The 19282-nt window shown below is 35.2% G+C and overlaps 2 protein-coding genes across 2 annotated transcripts; both read right to left on the bottom strand.

Moving 5' to 3' along the window:
• Window positions 1-1373: 1373 nt before the first annotated feature.
• LOC130741136 (homeobox protein HD1) lies at window positions 1374-6876 on the bottom strand. The gene is made up of 6 exons (XM_057593939.1): window positions 6101-6876; window positions 5891-6011; window positions 3116-3306; window positions 2884-3015; window positions 1811-1947; window positions 1374-1718 (listed from the first exon to the last, which is right to left on the bottom strand). The coding sequence occupies exons 1-6, from the start codon at window positions 6383-6385 to the stop codon at window positions 1712-1714; spliced, it is 873 nt and encodes a 290-aa protein (XP_057449922.1). The 5' UTR covers window positions 6386-6876; the 3' UTR covers window positions 1374-1711.
• Window positions 6877-11597: 4721 nt separating this feature from the next.
• LOC130741135 (uncharacterized) lies at window positions 11598-18983 on the bottom strand. Its single transcript, XM_057593938.1, has 12 exons — window positions 18683-18983; window positions 18225-18343; window positions 18030-18136; window positions 17861-17948; window positions 14408-15503; window positions 14235-14289; window positions 14043-14124; window positions 13810-13890; window positions 13142-13246; window positions 13012-13061; window positions 12597-12714; window positions 11598-11989 (listed from the first exon to the last, which is right to left on the bottom strand). The coding sequence occupies exons 1-12, from the start codon at window positions 18852-18854 to the stop codon at window positions 11900-11902; spliced, it is 2163 nt and encodes a 720-aa protein (XP_057449921.1). The 5' UTR covers window positions 18855-18983; the 3' UTR covers window positions 11598-11899.
• Between the last annotated feature and the right edge of the window lie 299 nt (window positions 18984-19282).

The following is a 19282-nucleotide window of genomic DNA, read 5'->3' as shown; positions in this document are numbered from 1 at the left end:
TCTGCAACTTTGATTCTTCATGAATTTCTTCCCTGCATCAAAAGTCCAAGTTAAGCTCATGAAATATATAATATTTATACTATTTCTAAGTTAAAACTAAGTACTTACTAAATCAATTACTTTGGGGATAAAATGATAAAAAAATGCAAGCATATAAGTCAAATAAGTGTTTAAAATGATATTCAAATATACGTAAAATGAGCACTTATCACTAGGGCAGTTAGTAGTTTGTTTTATTAATAGCTGCTAGGTTGCTAGATATCCACTTATCTGCTACATGTAGTTTAGAATCACATTTGGTGTACACAGATTCAAAATCAGATAAGTATTTATCTATCACCTAAAAGAAAATGTTACCTGAAAAGCTAAATTAACTGCCTAGTTTTGATACAAATATCCCAACAGAATAGTGTCAAGATGAAGATGGGATGGGAGAGAGATGAAATTCATTCTCAAGCTTTGGGCAGATGCAGGGAGACTAATCATGCAGGAATATAAACATGGAATGGTGCTTATGTAGTGATATTGCTAATTACAAAGATCAAGTCTCTTTTACACTATACTTTTCTTTACCAAAAATGTAACTATTTTTTATGTTGGGGGATGATTTAATTAGTTGCATATAGTTTAAACACCTTGATAAGTTAATTCAATTTAGATCACATATTCCTCTCAGTGATTCCTTTAGATCCTTGGATGGTGTTTATAGTCTTCCAATTGGAAAAATGGAATTGCTTCTCTGTTTTGAGAAAGAACAAGTTTAGCATTGTGTTCTTAGATAAGATCATAAGAGCATGTTGTGAGTGATATACACTCACTTGTGATGTGTTTTGATGCTTTTATTATATATCTTTCCTCTGCAGAAATGAGCATTTGGAACATCTTCCTATGTAGAAATGTTATATCCTCAATCTAACATTTTTTTTGAGTTAGAACAGTTAGCTAAATCAAAATTTTCTTTCGACTCATTTTTACCGGTAGAGGCATATTCAACTATATCATCAATTCTATGCTTGATCAATAAATTGACAATAGCTTAACTTCACTTTTATTATAATCAATTTTGATATCGAGAAGTTTTTCAAAGAATCTATTCGTATAATTAATTTTAGAAACAGAAAATTTTTCAAACATGCAGCCTCGGCCTAGGTGAATCACGACATATTCTTGTAGGATTTGGATTGTCCCCGGCCACTCCAGCTACCCAACCCCTTTAAACACTAACGAATTTTAATCATTAAGTTATTTTTTTAGTTTGAATAACCTTGGCCATTGATTTCAGAAATCAATGGTTCAAAGTCTGCAGGCGGGTTGCTGCACACATTTATGCTGGAAAGGATCCAAGTTCTTGAAATATAGGACAAAAGAAAATATAGTAAAAATAAATCGTCAATCTTTCAAACTTCTGTATAATAATAGTAATAGTTCTTCAGCCGGTCAGAAACGTAACAAACAATTTACAAAGACAGTTAAAAACCACACACCTAAACAGAAAAGTTTGCATAGGTTAATAGCATGTTTTGTTCCGCGATGAAATACTCTAGAATCATTTCTGGTTAGAAGCTACAAGTCTCAGCTTCTGAATAAAGGTGCGTTGAATTATGTGGGAATCGTGAAACCAAACATGCGCTATATTCCACAAATTTACATCCAGCTCCTGTTCAAGCTATGATCTACTATCTCCTGCATCTGACTGGAATCCTTAGTGGGACTACATTCTATCACCATAAAGCATGTCCATGTAAGTTGTATTGCTATCAAGGATAGGATCCATTAATATATATAGTTAGGGACAAATTATATGTACTACCTCTTGCGTTTGGACTTCAAAGAGGTAACCGATTGAGAGTTGCTGTGCCAGTTGCGTTTCCTTTGGTTGATGAACCAATTATTAATCTGCTTCAGCTGCAAACCCGTCTCCTCCACAAGTTTTGCCTTGTCATCTTCCTGATACCATAACAGAGAGACAAGCTTATTCAGTCACATGTTATTAGTGTCATGAATTAAGGAAAATTATTTGTCTCTATTCACATAGGAGACACCAGGAGTGAAAAATGAAAAGAAATATTATATGTGATATAAGACAAGTGTCAAATAACCACTTAATCCCAAAAGCTTAAGCTGTTGGGTAAGGGTCACTTTAATGGTTTTATATTATATTCTAACACGTCCCCTCACGCAAGAGCCCTTTGGGCTTGAAGCGTGGATAAATGCACAGGCCCGCCTACCATGTGCTTAATTAAATCTCACTTTTAATTAGAAAGTGAGGGGAGCAAGGATCGAACTCTAGACCTCTCGGCCATAGAGGCTCTGATACCATGTCAAATAACCACTTAATCCCAAAAGCTTAAACTGTTAGGTAAGGGTCACTTTAATGGTTTTATATTATATTCTAACAACAAGGAACATTTTTCCATAAGCTAATCTTAACGACTTATAAAAAAACTCAAGAGTTAAATAGGTAGGTTATATAAACTATTCTAATAAGTTTACTTACAATTTGAATAAGTAATTATGCTATAAGATAAGGAACTGTTTGGATAAAGGTCAAAACACTTATTTGAGTTTATAGTGTTCTTTCTAGTACATAAAGAACCCGTTTGGGTGCAAACAGAATAGCACTTACAAGAGCTTATTTAGTGTTTTTTATAGTAAATTAAACTCCAATAAGTCAGTATCCAAACAGGCTTAAACTCCAATAAGTGTTATTTGGTCTATATCCAAACGGTTACAGGCTTAAATAAACCCATTTGGATACAAATCAAAGGACATTTTATAGAGTTCATCAGAGCTTATTTAGTGTTTTTTTTTTTCTAGTAGATAACCACCAATAAGCTCATATTGAACGGGATCTTAATATTGGTGAAGAAGCTGTTCACTTACTGTTGGGTAAGGCCACTTTGCATGTTGCTGCCACCAGTTCTTTAAAACTGTAGTTGTGTCACCAGGTAATTTCCCAGCTCTTCTTTTCCTTAATATTTCCTCCCTTACATCTTCAATTCTGGATTTAAAACCCTGCAGAAATCAAATCTGGTTGGTGATTCAAAGGACAAACATTCACTGGCACCTGCAAGAACAGCTAGAAGATATTGATTATAAGAATAAGATTAATGACCTGTTTCAGCTCAATCTTTAGTTCCTGACGAACTCTTTCCATCAGTGACCTTTCAGATTCTGTAGGAAGTAAGGGACCAAATCCCATCATGTCATGCCCTTCAGTGCTAGATTGATCTAAAGAAAAATCCATCTGCAAATCATCTTCATCATCTGACATTGTGGCACCAGTTCCTTCTCCCAAACTGACTCCTGAAATGTAAATACTGAACCAGCTTAAATTTGAGAATATTTGAAGAAAAAAACAACTGATAATGTGAGATTTTGTGCCAAACAAGTGAACAACATTGACTAAGAGCATCTATTCTGATTGTTATAACTTATAATCCATAATTAACCGGTAGAATGTTAAGGGTGAAATTTTGAGCACCAACATTGTGTCAGGAAAAGGTTAGCTATGTAAGCTTTGAGGTAAGAATCACCTAGTTTATGTATATTAACTATTAACCTCATTTGTTTAGCTTCACTTTGTAGTTCCTCATTGAAAAGAATTATGACAGAAAAAATTTCAGTTACAATTAAAATACCAACAGTAAAATGCGAAGATATATATCCAGGCCTAACCAGTTTATCATTTAAAATTATAGAAGATATAGTTAGCAAACCTAGTTAATTATGGTCTCTGACCCCTTTTGTTGGTGGATCCATGATGGAATGGGGTCACAAAATTATGCAGAAATGTTCGATACATCTTAATCATACATAAAGGACCGCACAAAGTTTTAGTTTCCATTGTCAATAACCATCAATGATGCACATTATCAGCCATCTTTTTTCAATCATACTTCACAAACTCCATTGACCAGCCATTTTCTCCTAAAGTGGGGTAACTTTGAAGACGTCCAAAAGGGACAGTTGAATAACGCCTCAGTCCCACTTGCAGTCATTATTATGTGTTTTTCATATCATTATAAATGATGAGATGCATATATAATTTGATAAGAAAAGCTAACACAGAAACAACCAAAAATAAGTAGACATGCCTGGTTAAATTAGAATTTTCACGATAAAATTGATATATTCACTCACATTCTCTTCTATCTCCCTTCTACCCATTTTTTTCTTATAGCTCTTCTTTTCCAAATCATATCATTCATCATGTATTTCACTTATCTCTCTTCTATTTTTATATTTGACTAGGTGGAGGAGTAATTGAGGTGGATGAGATTTATTTTCCTAAAATATATTTATTAGATTTTTTAACATTGAAAGAAATCAAAGATCTCATATATTTTTCATTTATCAATTATTTACTGTAAAACACATTTATCACCATTCTTAAGAAATGCATACACCCCTTACAACTAACATCAACCCATATACAAATATACTTAGACGTGTATTAATCTTTCCTTAAAAAATAATATGGTCTTTAATTTAGAGGGATATGTTAAATGTTGTTAATAAATTATTAACAGGATCAACTTGTCTTTTTTATCAATTCTAAAATTCATGAACAAAAAAGTTTTTTCCCAAATTAAATGTGTGTTTAAATTTATGTTGAATTTCTTGTGGACTCAACGTACAAAATAGATTGTAAGATAGTGCAATATATTCATTCACATGCTAATGCATATGCAAGTATGTCCAGTAATAGGATTATGATAAATAACTTTTATCATCCCGATAGACAATGCTTGTTTATCAGGGCTAGAAAAGGCAAGCTCATGACAAATCAAAATATTGGAATCAGTGGCAGGACAAATCAGATTGAAAGGCTGATTCGGATAAGCCTAAAATTTTGGGATTAGCTTTTCCATGGCAGGGAAAACATGAGAGGACAGCCAATCAACCCTACAAATGTCCCTCTTAATTACTGTATCTAATTCTAACAGACAATCATTGCTATCTCTCGTGCTTTGTCTAATTTCCATTTGTTCCACTTTTTGATAATGTGGATATGCAACTAAAATTAACACACGCATGTGACAAATTAGACTGAAAACTGCATCCTTGGGAACAATAAATTTGGGTTACTGCATTAGTTGTTGGCGTTGCCATGGAGGAAGGGAGTATCATTCCCTACCAAACCAACCCTTCCCGGTGCTATTTAATTTATGTATACTCTTCCACATGATGGACACTTACAGACCCTACTATACCCCACTTCCTTCATTTGTCTCAATCCACCAAAATAATGAAAAGAAAATCTGTATATACACACACACTATAATCATATCATATAGCTTCTTCCCTTGCTCCCAAATCGCATCAAACACAAGAAACAAAGAGAAAAGAAAATCTGTATATACACACACACTATCATCATATCATATAGCTTCTTCCCTTGCTCCCAAATCGCATCAAACACAAGAAACAAAGAAAAAAGGCATACAAATTAAATAAGGGATAATTATTATAGAGAAATTAGTTTTTTTTTTCCCTTAACTAATGTATCTCACATCACCTATGCCATGAAACTAATCTCTCAATTCTGAGACAATGCAATATGAGACTAGTGAAGAAATTTTTTCTTTTCACAATAATTGGGAATCGAACCGAAACCAATTGCATAAAGAATGAACTGTTGAGCCATCATGTCAACGCGCCTAATTACAGCGAAAAGCAGTATGAATACCTAAAAATAAATTATTATTTTTTAAATTAATATAAATGATATGATATTTTTCAGTAAATATATAATAGCATGTTCATCACTTCAAATCAAATGAAAGCATAAAAACAAAAAGAACATTGGAAAAAATTGGTTTGTGAATGAAACTTGTGATTGAGTAAAATTTGAGACAGAAAAAGCAGAGGTTGTAATGAATTGTACCTGTGAGAGCCTGCAAGGTGTTTTCAATATCACGGCAAGCCATGACAGCCTCGACGGCATGAACTCTGACATGCTGCTGAAGCTGATCTTTGAAGGTACACAGAACAATCAAATACTGTGCCTGCAACAGTATTCAACATGGATCCATCAAATAAACCGATTGACGAAGCTAAATATGAGAAAATGAAAATTGTTCAATTTGTTACCAACCAGGAAGTTATCAAGTTCTTGGCGATCATGCGGAGGAAGAGAGTGAGTGTGTTGAGAGACAATCGAGCGGAGAAGATGGTGAGATTGAGATAACTGCGCATCAATTAGTGGAAGCTGGTCGATCGGAGTGGCGACTCGGAGACACGCGACGTGTGCTGCGAGAAGCTGTTCGTAGAGAGGGTGAGTGGCGATTTCAGCCTTGAGTTGGCGGTGGTGGTGGTCGCCGGAAGCTGAAACATCACCGGTGAAACCACCGCCCATCATTCCGAGGTTGGGTTCTTGCATCTCCCCAATTGAATTAACAAAAGTGGTGTGTGTGTGTGTGTGTGTGTGTGTGTGGTAAATAAATAATAAAGGCAAAAGAGGTTGAAGAAAGCAGAAAAATCAGAATTGAGGTTGAGGACCACACTATGTTTGAGAGAGAGAGGAGGGAAGTTGGTTGTAATGGTATTATGGGGATCTGTTTCTGAAATGCAAGTTAGCTTTTGAGTGCAGCGCGTTTGATGGAAACAAAGATTTTACATGCGCAGAGAAAGAGGGAGAAACAAAGGCATTAAAGACAACAGGGTGAATTTATATGAAAGAAACTATGGTATGATATGATATGCGTGTGAGAGAGAGAGAGAGAGAGAGGTGCGGAATCATTAGTATGAAAGGGGATGGAAGCGAAGCGATGTCAGAAAACACAAGATAAAGCTGCTGCTGCTGCTTCTGCTTCTGCTTCTGTGAACTGAACTGATCATGACAAATCCATTTCTTTCTTATTACTCACAGTTTTGTTTTGGGGTAAGGTTGGTTAGGTACTTGATTTGATTGGCTACGCTAATTTGGGGTTTATCATCTAATAACGCAAATAATAAACTCTAATTTCATAACCAGAGTGTTTTGTTAAAGTAATATATATTTGATTTTTTAAGTAAGGTTTTTGGTTTAAGTTTAGTGCATTTAAAAAAAAAAGGAGTTTAAGTTTAGTGATAGAAAAAAAATTTCCATCGAAAAAATTAGTTTCACTGTGATGTGGATATTCTGACTCGAACATAATTATCTCTAAAAGATGATACTTCTAAACTCTATAAGCACCAAAAATACTTAATTTCACTGCAAGTGGTCTAAGTTACCCATACGGATTATGTAACCTTGTCTTAGTGGATGAAAATTTATAAAATGTTATGTAAAAAAATTAAAACTTGTTTATCTTAAATATCATTTATAAGTAAATAACTTTTATGATTAACTTAGAAAACTACGTTTATATCATGATAATTATGAATTGTTAATAAAAAGATTCAACTTGTCAAAAATATTTTCGGAAGCCACAGAACCATGGAAGAAGAAGGAAGAAGTCGGCAACGACTTCCCCTTCGCGACAACAACATGGCATACAAGACCCCCGTCACATTTTGCGCCCTCAAGTCCCACTTCAACACCTCTTCATGGTTCAGACAACAAGGATTTTTGGTATCTTCAAACATCATCAATGCTATAGGCACAAATAAAAAAATGGCACCTTATAACTATATCATTTCTGTCATCTAGAGCTCGTACCTTGCTCCCAAAACCTCATCGGAGCCATCGTTCTTCGGCCAAACTCCTCCTTGTAGGAGCACTCAAGGGTGAGTATGGGAATAGAGAAGTGCAAAAGGCCACACAACTGGTTCTCTGTCCGATACGTGTGTAAGAAAATCAATATGTCTGGTATCTTTATGGGATTCTTTATGTTAGGTTTAGGGTTTGTAATAGTTCCTTTGTCTCCGAAAACTTGATTTGGGAAATTCTCCTTCCATGAAAACAATCGATGATTGACGACAATGGCACTTCAAGGCAAATCGACGGAATGGAAGGAATCGGGAAACTTGTCCAGCTTCGTCTCGATCGGTAATCTGTCACATGAAGTCATTGGCTCCGATCTCATGGACCACTTCACTCAACATGGTGCACTCGACAACGACAAGATACTCTTTTTCTACGAAACCTGGTGGGCAACGTCCACATCACGGTGGAGCTAACTATCTCAGTGAAGGTTTTTTCCATCCACAATACTCAAACCTGAGATATTTGTTTAAGAGAAATCAAACATGTATCATTTAAACCAACCATATGTTAATTTCAAGCCACTTGTATGAACAACTTATTTTAAAGAAATGTGATAATGAAAAAAGAATAAACAAATTACTGGTTGGTTACTAATGGAATATTTTCTCACACATTACATCTGCGATTCCACATATTGTGTGTAATGACTTTTAATAAAACATATTCACACCCCAAATTATCCATGTAAATTCTTAAATATCTTATTTTCAATTAAGTCCATGATGTAAAGTAACAAATATTACATTTCAAAAAAAAAGTAACAAATATTAATAGCAGCAACTTGAGGAAAATCATTTATTTAGAGAGATCGTCATTCTATTTTAAATAGGCACTACTTAAGAAGGAAAAAAAAAGGCTTAGTATCAAAAATGTATGCATTTAACCAAGTGGGGGGAGGATAAACTTGATAACCACCAAATTCAACCATCGTCGGTTGTACCAACAAAAAGAAAAACAAACAGATATTGGTGACAAGAATTGATTAATGTTTTAAATTAATAAATAATGATTTAGATATACGCAACGAGTAGGTTGAACCTAATATACAGAGGAAATTAAAAAAGAAAGGAAACCTCATCTGAAACAAACGGAGTGCTCCACTCATGAAAAGAAGATAGAGATATGATATTGCCATATTTGTCACCAACCAACCTTCTTCATTTAAGTTTAATTTTGTTAGTTGCGTTGCTCATAAAGTCGGCTGAAGGTTGAGCTATCATTTTTCCTTCTCACAGTCACTGCTGGTGGTGCTATGCTTTTCATCTTCCCTTAGTTCCGTGCATGCTAGCCTTTTCTCTTTATTTTTCTCTATAAGAAGAAGTTTAGATATATTCCGGTGCTGTAGAGGGTTGAAATCAAATAAAAGGGGAATGTATCTGCAATGCAAGCTACCCGTTTGTTATATTGAAAAAAACAACTCACTCACTCACCACCAAACTTTAATTAAAATAGGTTTTGCAGCAAGAGAGATAAGTCTTTTAAAACTCGAACTAGTCATTTACTCGTTTAGATACATGATTAATGGATCACTGATCGGATTAATAAATTGCTGGTTGAACCGGTTAGCATGATTATTATTTGAAACCATATTTATAATAACATAGCATGTGCTCTGATGGTTGTAACGTTTGCCCTTCATTCAAGATTCAAAATCTATAGAGTGCATTTTTTAGTGTTGTATTTTCTTTTGGATTTTGACCATTTTTTACTGAATTCAAAATAGTTTCCCCTCAAATTAATTCTTTGACAAAGTTTGATTACGTTCAAAGTTAAATTTCCCGCCTAATTTGTGAATAAAAAAATTTGAAATTGAAATCGGTTTGATCAAGTCGAAGTCCGGTTCAACCATCGGTTTAAAGTTGATTCATCCAGAGTTTGACCGGATCAAGTGCAGAATCAATTGGAACCTCTGACAAACCGACCATAGATTTGATTTCTAGTCTGACCGATCAGCTCGGTCCGAGTTTTAAAACACTTAGAAGAGATATATTTTGAGAAAAAACTTTTATGAGTAGTTTTTTAAAACCAAGCCATACCAAATGGTCCAATCGAGAACAGGTCTAGTCGCTAGTCTATTTGAAGGAAAAATTGATGAAAACCGATCAAATCAGGTCAAAACTAATGCTACTGCACTGATTTACTCTGGATAGAGGATCTAAACTGAAAATATGTTGCCAAAAAAACTATTTTCTATTTTAATCAAACTTGGGTTTTCTATGTCATAATCAAGTTTTGTTAACCAATATTTCAGCCAAACACAATAACACTCATTTCAATGCTATATATAGCTTGGTTATGTTTACGGAAACCGAAAAACATAGCTTAAACAAATATGCTCAAATTCATTTTTTAAACTTTCTTTTATCAAACTTCAATAACTGTAACCCAAATTGATTCTAAATCAACGTTTACTAAACAAACTATTTAAAGTCATATAGCAAAAATGTTCTTTTAGTCAGAACAAAGACATGATTGCAAGAGAAACAGGCAGAGGCGGCTATGGTTATGGTGGCTGGCACAGTGGTTGAATCCTGAAAGGGAAAAGCTATAAAAGACATAAAGCAATCGGAAAGAGTAATATAATAATCTGAAATGAATATTCTCTCTACTTTGTCCTTGTGTGAAGAGTATGTGTTGCGTTGAAAACAAGTAAGCATTTTATCCAAAATCTTGGAATAATTAAAGCAGTATCTTGCAATTTTTTTCTGGTTAAAATATATTTTTGCAAATCAAGCTGATAAGGTATGTTCGCCTTTAGAACCACAAACATGTGTGTTAGCCAACAGTGAAAGAACGCAGACCCAAATATATACATAAATGAGATAATAATAACGTGCATAATGTATGATTAAACCATCTACTTAACTTTTTGTATATGCTAGAATTCCCCTACATTTTGTACCTATTTTCCATTTGTAAAAATACAAGTTTACAGTAACTTCCAATAATAAGCTAATCCTCCTCAATCATAAGAGGCTGAAATATAGAAAGACACTCATGTACTTTATGATAGTTTGTGAACTTTGGTAGTCGCTTCTATAATCTTACATATAAAGTAACTCATGTAAATTTTGTAATCAGTTTTCGTGATCAAATGAATCAAGTCTCCAAAATAAATTAAAGAAATACTTATTTTAACACATAAATTTTGTAAGCCTTTTAAGCTTATTCAATATCTTTATCAAGTAAGCTTATGAACAAACACTAATATTTAATTAATTAAGTTGTTTACCTAGACTCAGTACAAGCCAGAGACTGATCCGACCCGATTCGCCTAGTCGCATAGATATATAAAAGGATAAAACAGAGGGGAATGTGAAATGGGAAGAAAAAAAAGTTGTGGTGGTCGTCTATGGAGGTAACAGCTGGACCTGCGTCACCATCGCAGCTAGGAGTCCTGTCATCTTCCATCATAATTCATTACTAGAGTACACGATAAAACAGGATTCACAAAAGTGGTCCCCCATTTGTGAAATCTCCCCATAGTTAATGTACTAAGGAAAAAAGATACAACAAATTAATCTAATTACAATCCAAAACTGTGCTGAACTAAAGACAACAAATATATAAAGTACTGAGGAAAAAGGTGGAACAATTGAAACTAGAAACCAAACCCATAATGCCAATCTGGGATCACCCGTCACTTTCATCTTACCCTGATCACGACAAATTAACAAACACCAATTCTCCTCCTACCATTGTTGTTTGGTTTCTTATTATACAAGATTATGCTATTTCAAATATTTACTTTTTATCTTACTATATTTTATTCTCACTAAATTAGGTAGTCAAGTACGTTGGATATAGGTATGATACACTTACTATAACAATTATGCACTTATATCCCTAAATAATTTCAAATTTAATCATTGAATTACGTATATTATTGGGAAAATGAGCAAAGTTGGGCTTAATACTCGGTGAAACCAATGTTATTATGTCAATGTTGGGCTTAATACTCCCTGTTCAAAAGTGTTGGGCAATCAATGAACATAAAACGGGGAGTTTGAGGGTTGAGGGGTCACAACACGAGTTACAAAAAGACCTGGCACTGTGGTTCATTATATACTTCCAATATTTACATGAGAAACTTAGCCTAAACATCATATACATGACCTGGGGAATAAGGTTGCTGTAATGGGATACAAATTGTCAAGGCCATGCATTTTATAAAGTGCAAGCTTCTAAAACAACTGCTTGTGAAATTCACATCAATGTACACTTTTCTTTGGACTTCCCATCAGGCTTGGATGATGAGGATGAAGATGAAGAAGTCCTTCCAGAGTTTCTTGGCACCTGAAAATAGCATTTATTAGGAAATTCTTAGAACTTCAACTTTCAAATATCATCAACACTGCAGTATCTATGGTGCTGTGTCAACTTCATTTATGGTTTTTACTGTACCATTGCATGTGTTTGATTATACGTTTCTTCTTTCAATCTAAATTTTGATTTTGAGTTCAAAGTTTTTTATTTTAACCTTTTTTATGAAAAATGTTTCTCTCTAACCCAGTTGGAGTGTTAGTGGCAGTTTTATGGGTGTTTCACTTTGGGACATTTGTGAAAAAAAACTTGTAAATCATCCTGTAAATTACTTCCCTGCTATAGATCTCTTCACCAGAGCCATTTTAAACCTCGTTAAAATAATTTTGAACATAAACCAGTTCTGGAGCTGGTGGGAAACTAGTTCAGAAATGCTTGGTGAAAATGAAACTGTTTGGGGACAATAAACTAGTTCAGATTTCGTCCATTTCAGTTTTCTATACTGAACCAAACCATGCCCACCCTTACGATGAGCCAAAGGTACCAGATACCAGGGATATGTAGGTATCCAAAGTGGTGCAGAAAAAGAGATAAAAAGTCTGCAAATTAGGTGAAGATAAAATAGCAAAGCAATATTTACCTGAGGACCTGTGACTAGTCTGGAGCTACCAGTAACGGATGGTTGCTGTGAATTATGACGTGGAGGCTGCTGCTCGAACTCCTGTTGTTGCAAGGCTATTGCTAATTGCAGGTCGGAACTGCAACAATTAAAGAAAAGATCCATTTTTACCAGTCAAGTTAAAGTTGAAACAGGAAAAACTATATTTTTCATATTTGGGAAAGCTTTTCTTCGGTGATTCTTTTTCCCCAAAAGCTCTCACGAAGCAGCAAAAAGTTGACCTTTTTTCTCCAAAATAAGATGACTAATATAATACTGAATGCTTATCTACTGGATAAAAATCATTTTTTAGGGTTAGGGCCATAGGGGACGGGAGAAAGAGGGGGGGGGGGGGGGGGGTAAATACTATGCACTAATTGCAAGTTCAGAACCTTACTTGACATCTAAGCCTGCCTGTGATGCACTTTCTATGCTGGCAAGATAGTCCTGAAACATGAAAGGTTATCTTTGTCAATTAAAAATTGGTTGGTAATATTAGATATTCCCTTTATAAAAAATATACATACAGCAGTGCTGGTCATGGCATTGTTCTCATCCCAGTTGTTATTTTCATGGCTTTCTACCTTGAATTCCTTGAAATTACTGGTCATAAATAATGTATCGCCATTGACCTGAAAGACAAAACACATTTAAAACTTACTTCATCAATTTAACATTACAACACTAGTGAGTTTTTTAAAGAGCATGTCCATTTGATAGGTACCCACATCCCTTAGGTTAGTTAGTTAGGAGCAGTTGGAGGGGATATTATAAATAAGAGGGAGTTGAGTGGGATTAGCATCCTTTGGATCATTAGGGATTAGGATTTAGGAGAGTGGCTGAGACTCTTGAATTACTCAGCAACAGTGTACTTTTCAGTATTGAATAATAACAGTTTTCTATCTTCTTCTTGGCTGATACTATGATCGTTATTGAAATAAAAATTGATAAGATATACGTAAAAAAACAGTATATAAAGATTCATTCACGCAGAATTCACTAACATCCAAGACACAGCCCGTATGCCCTGTCCATGAGCATACAAACGTTTAGCTTTCATGATGTTTAATTGAGGATATCTACATCCATATAATAAACTCGCACCAGTACCAAGTACCAACATAGAAAGAACAAAGAAGAAAACAACAATTTAAGATGAGAAGGGTGAAAAAGATCTAGAGTAATTGAGGTTCACCTCGTTCAGTTTTTCCCAAACCAGATCAGGCTGATTTATGTAACCTTGATCAGTAGCTAGAAGGTAAAGCTCGCCCTCAAACTGCGAAGAACAGAGAAAATAGTCTTAGGATTGCAAAGAAAGACTGCAAAACAGAACCCAACAAATTTTTCTTGGTGATAAACAGGTGCTAGGGCAGTTGATCTCAGTGATTGAAATGGCCAAAGAAATGAGCCTTCGCGCCTTTTACTGACCTTAAACATGGTGCTGAAATGATTGTTTCGGAAAAAAACACATAGCTCACGCTCTTTAAGACCATCTTGTAAACAGAAAAGCCTGCAAAAGCATTTATAATTACAATGTGTAAAAAGAAGTTCAGGAGAAATATATTGATCAGAGAACACAGTTCAAGTTATTTACACAAACAATAGGAGAGGTCAACATACCCATAAAAAGTCAACTGGCTGGCATTATTCCTCAAGAAACTCTTGATCAATTCCCCTAAAGCCAATAAAAAAGGACAGGTGTCTTTTACTAAAAGCAATAATGCGAAGTTATCTAGGAAAATTATATTCCGATTTAAAATCAGTACATTTATTTAATAGATAGCACCACTGACCTTGTTCTGGAGTTAATCCATCCTTAGCTTTTAGATCAGGGACAGCTAAGGTGTTTTTGTCAGCCTGTTCTGCAAGCACCATCTCACCTTCATAAACAGGTTCACGATCCTCAAAATTTCTAGTTCTTGTATCCAATACACATTCCTCTCCTTCATACATGGGCTCACTCTCACCAATAGTTGAAGGCAATTCTCCAGAAGCATCCTTGTGGTGAAATTCGACACCAGTAGAATCTGTATTTGCACAGCTTGGGGATAAGCATGATATCCCCGTTGCACCAAATACTTGAGATTCAACTGCAACTTCATGATCTGTAGTTGTATGAGAGGGTTGATCATGATTTTTTTCACCCCCTCCAGAGACATCTGCACAGCTCTCAAACAAAGACACAGAGGCTTTTTCAGGAGAAAGGATAGCTGCACTCTCATTCTGAACCAATGCATCAATACTATTCTTCTCAACTGAATCCTTCTGTCCATTAGATTCTTCCAGGCCCATATAAGCTGATTGATGAAAGCCACTTATGGCATCATTCTTTAAGGATGAATTATCTGTTTCCCCTAGTGTAGATGCAGAAGATGCATGTTCATTACAGTCTTTACCAGAAGCAGCGCAATCATCAGATATGGACGGTTCTGACTCATGAGAGCTATTGTCTTCAGCACCTGCACTCTTCCCTAACTTATCTTCAGAATCCACAGTTTTAACCTGCTTGTTACACATATCTTCATCCATACTGGCAGAGACTGCTCCTCCATCACCATTTACATGACCTACAACAGGATCACTTATTGAAGCTTTACAATCAACCTCAGACAGTTTCAAGGCTCTCAAAAACTCTGCCTCTTCTTCAATATCACCTTTTCTTGGTAACTGATCAGAAACAGAATGAGGAGAATCATCAAAGGACCTGGTTTTTGAAAGACTAGGAGAAGGAACTCCAAGAGCAGCAGTGGTTGCAGCCACAAAATCAACACAATCTTCTTCGAGATTACTCTTAGGTTGGATTCCAATGTTTTCTGTGTCAAGGGAAACAAGCTCTCCAGTAAGAGCATTGTAGGACTTTGATCCAATTGCATTAGCAGTATCATAATCCTGGTTCACAATCACATGAATATTTAAATGTCAAATAAACACATCATAGAAACAAATTCCACATGGTTCCGGAAAAACAAAGAAAATATTATTTTGACATGCATTCAGAGGGTTATCCAAGAAGGAACACTGAACAATTTAAGATTTACACTATACAATGAAAGGCGCAACTATTGATCAAAGCCTAGAAACCACTAGAGCCAGCATAAATAGAAGCTAGTCAAGTTTAAGATGTGGCACACAGAGGTCACTATTAAACAAACCATATACTAAAGTTTAAAAAACAAATAATAAAATAAAAAACCAAGTCATAAAAGATAAAGCTGCAGAATTCCCCTGTCGTCCTTCCAACCTTTTCACTGGATTTGCTTTCTGTTTGTCACAGTACCCATTAGTCCCCATTTCTCTTCCACTTTTCCACCACAAACAATCATATTCACCTATAAAATACAAAGTCTTGGCGAGAAAATTTAACCTTTCAAGTGCAAGTGCTTTTGAGATGATTTTTGGAATTAGGGTTAGCGCTGAAAGGAATGAGAAGTGTAGCCACCCCCTTTGAAGGTTTTTCTTATTTGAGCTCTTTGCAGTATACCCAATGCCCAAAATTTTAAAGAATTTGTTTCAGTGCATGTTAGCTTTAGGCAAAATTAATTTAGGACTTGGAATATAGATTTGGGGATTTATGGTTAACCATGATTAGTAGAGCTCTGAATAAATTTCTAAAACTAAATATCTGTTGGCGCTCAGATCTGTCTGCTACTAGCTCATTTAATTCTCCTATAGCTGTTGGGAGAACCTTTGTTGGTTACTCATGGTTGTGAGCGGTTGACAATCAATGCGGCATGTTTTAAATATAATTATAGTTGTTATTATGATTTACCTTTCCATATTAGAAATTTTTTATTCAATTAAAAATTGGGGAAACAAGCTTTAATATTTATTTTCATCATTGTTGATTTGTTGAATTTTTCTAAAGTTAAGGATTTTATTTTAATAAAATTATGAATTGGAAAATGAGAGATGTTGAACCTGACAAATATGATATTGGGAACGTTATTCTTGAAGAGCTTTTATAAGAGTTGAAAATTGTATTCTTGGAAGAATTTTTATATGAATTGATGATGCTTTTTGAGAAATTGTAATTTGGGGATCCATATGTTAGAACCTTGTAGCCGTTACTCACTTACTTGGCCAAGGTAACGTCATAGGTACACCACCAACTTAAATGATTCTAGGTGACGTGGGTTATCCGTTAGATGGAGTATGCCGGTGCAATGAGAGGCTATCAACAAGATGCAACCTCCCCCATTGAGAAAATTTGATACAATTCTGGGTGGAGAGAGTTATTTGTTAGATGAAGTCACCCCCTATGGCATAGATTGCTCTCAAGAGTAGAGGGCTATCAGCCGAAGCAACCACCTCTGGTGACATGGTATATGGATATGATAATGATATACAAGAGGAAAAGGGATATCTGGTAGATGGAAGGAACTGCCCCTAGGGTACAGTTCACTCCTAGGAGGAGAGACTGTCAATAAGAAGAAGTCACCTCAAATTTTGGATTTTAAAATTTTAGATTCCGCACACTTTGCAATTGACATGTTATTTTGCTATTATTTATTTAACTTGCCATATTTCTTTGAAATGGAACTTTGATAAATATATTTTATACTCATTCTTTATGGAGATTACTTGAGATTATACTTAAAACTTTGACATGCTTTATCGCAGAGTTACAAAGTAGTGACTATTTGTGTGCGTAGATGTTTCCCCTTCTAATTCATGAGGGTTGTTAAGACCTCACCAGGGCTTTATACCCATTACCTTATTTTGATTAGCATTATATGATTATTTGACTTGCCCTAGCGTGCTAAATTCAGAATAGTAATATTAAAATGTATGCATCACAATAGTATGAAATGACTAAAAATGGGGGTGTGGTATAGTTTTACAGATGTCCGAGAAATTACCAAGCCAAAATTCTGGATTTCACTGAAAGTGAATGAACATTTTTAGACTAGCACTGATGAGTGAAAACATATGGCATCTCATTTCACATAGTAGGAGTACAATTCTATCATAAATACACTAAAATTAATTTACATAAGTACATAACCTATTAATATCCCTAGATATTGCCATACACACACATACACGCCTCTGTCCTGCACCCAAATTCCTGCCAAAATAATTACCAAGAAGTTTCCAATTTATGGAGTGAACACTTTTTTTTGAAGTTACCAGTTCCTAATAACCATAGGGTTGCACCATGGGTCATTAAAGATAACACAATAAAATTGTCGAGGTCATACAACAACATAGAACTAATTAATTTGTATTTAGGGTAAACAAAATACCTGCGGGTCAACTATCCAGCCATGATACAAAGGAATGTCCAGCAGATCAAATATGGCACACTCTCGAGTGAATTCAAAATCAGCTATTCTGCAATTCATGTGTAATTTTAATCAGAATTTCAAACCAATGGATGTATATAATTGCAGGGAAAATATAAGGAAAACTGACCTCCTAAACTTTACATTTACATCAATGCCAGTCGCAAGCCTAGGGAGCAAATCAATCGCATCCGCAATGTTCTGTTGTTGATTTTCAACATAGCCTTCATCTTTGTTCTACAAGAAGATCATAAGAAAAATATTCAAATCAACTCACATCACAAAAGAGTGAACCCCACCAATGAAAGCAAAACACAACTCTTACATTGACATTACTATTCGAGTCAATCAACCGTTCAGCAACTAATGAAAGCAATTTCTCCTGTGAGACTTCAGGAATATCTGGACTCAAATTCAAGTTGTTTCTTAGCAGCAGAACATTACCTGCCGCAATGCAATACATAAACAGTATTACACAACCAAAAAATAAATCAAATATTGCTAGTAACCCTTAAAATGCATACATAACATTAAGCTTCAAAATATCATCTAAGGGAGCATCAATCAATAATAGTAACTAGCAGAGAAATTGATTAAGATAGAGCCAATAGGAAAACCGAGAGACTTCAAGGTAACAAGCAATTGTTCAAAAAAAGCGCTTGGAATTGAATAAATGCGAGCAATCAATTGAATAATCAACATGCTAGGAAATCCTAATTAAGCGTGAGGAGTGAATACAGAGATGAAACCCTAGCGAGGAGGATGAGGGGGAAATGCACTAACAGATAGCGAGGAGAGGGCAGGGGCCATTGTCGTTTTGGAGAACGATCGGAGTGGTGCGTCCAAGAAACTGAACCGTCTTGGTTTTGTGGAGGCAGTCTTTGAGTGGTTGCTGATGCGGCGGTTCCTGGCCCTGATCCCTAGACGGAGACTCAGACGACGACGACGACGCCATTCACGTTGGTTTTGGTTGTGGTTGGTCTCAACTTTCACGATAGAGATTAAAGAAAGGTACGAACGCGATACAATTGGCTTTTTCTAGCAATTGCGTGTGAGCGAGCCAATTAGGAAAAACCAAAGACTCTGCGGCTATATATATATATATGTTAGCGAGAAATGGAGTAGGACTAGTGAAGTTTCCTTCTTCTTTGTTTGCTCCGCTTAACTAAAGTCAAAAGGACTCTTATTATTTCAACTTTTCACTCGTTCGTGTGGAATTATTATTTTCATTTTCAATTCGTTTTAGGGTTTATTAGACTAGGGTTTCCATCGCGACGATGATGACTAATTTTTTTGTCGTGGCTGCTTACATTAAGTGGTAAATACCTAGTCATGAAATGTGTTTTATTCCGATGAGCAAAGATTGAATATTTAGTTTCATGA

The sequence above is a fragment of the Lotus japonicus genome, chromosome 2 (assembly GCF_012489685.1).
Source record: "Lotus japonicus ecotype B-129 chromosome 2, LjGifu_v1.2".
In the NCBI taxonomy this organism is placed as follows: domain Eukaryota; kingdom Viridiplantae; phylum Streptophyta; class Magnoliopsida; order Fabales; family Fabaceae; genus Lotus; species Lotus japonicus.
The sequence above is the reverse complement of the archived record's forward strand: the minus strand, read 5'-3'. Positions and strand labels throughout refer to the sequence as shown.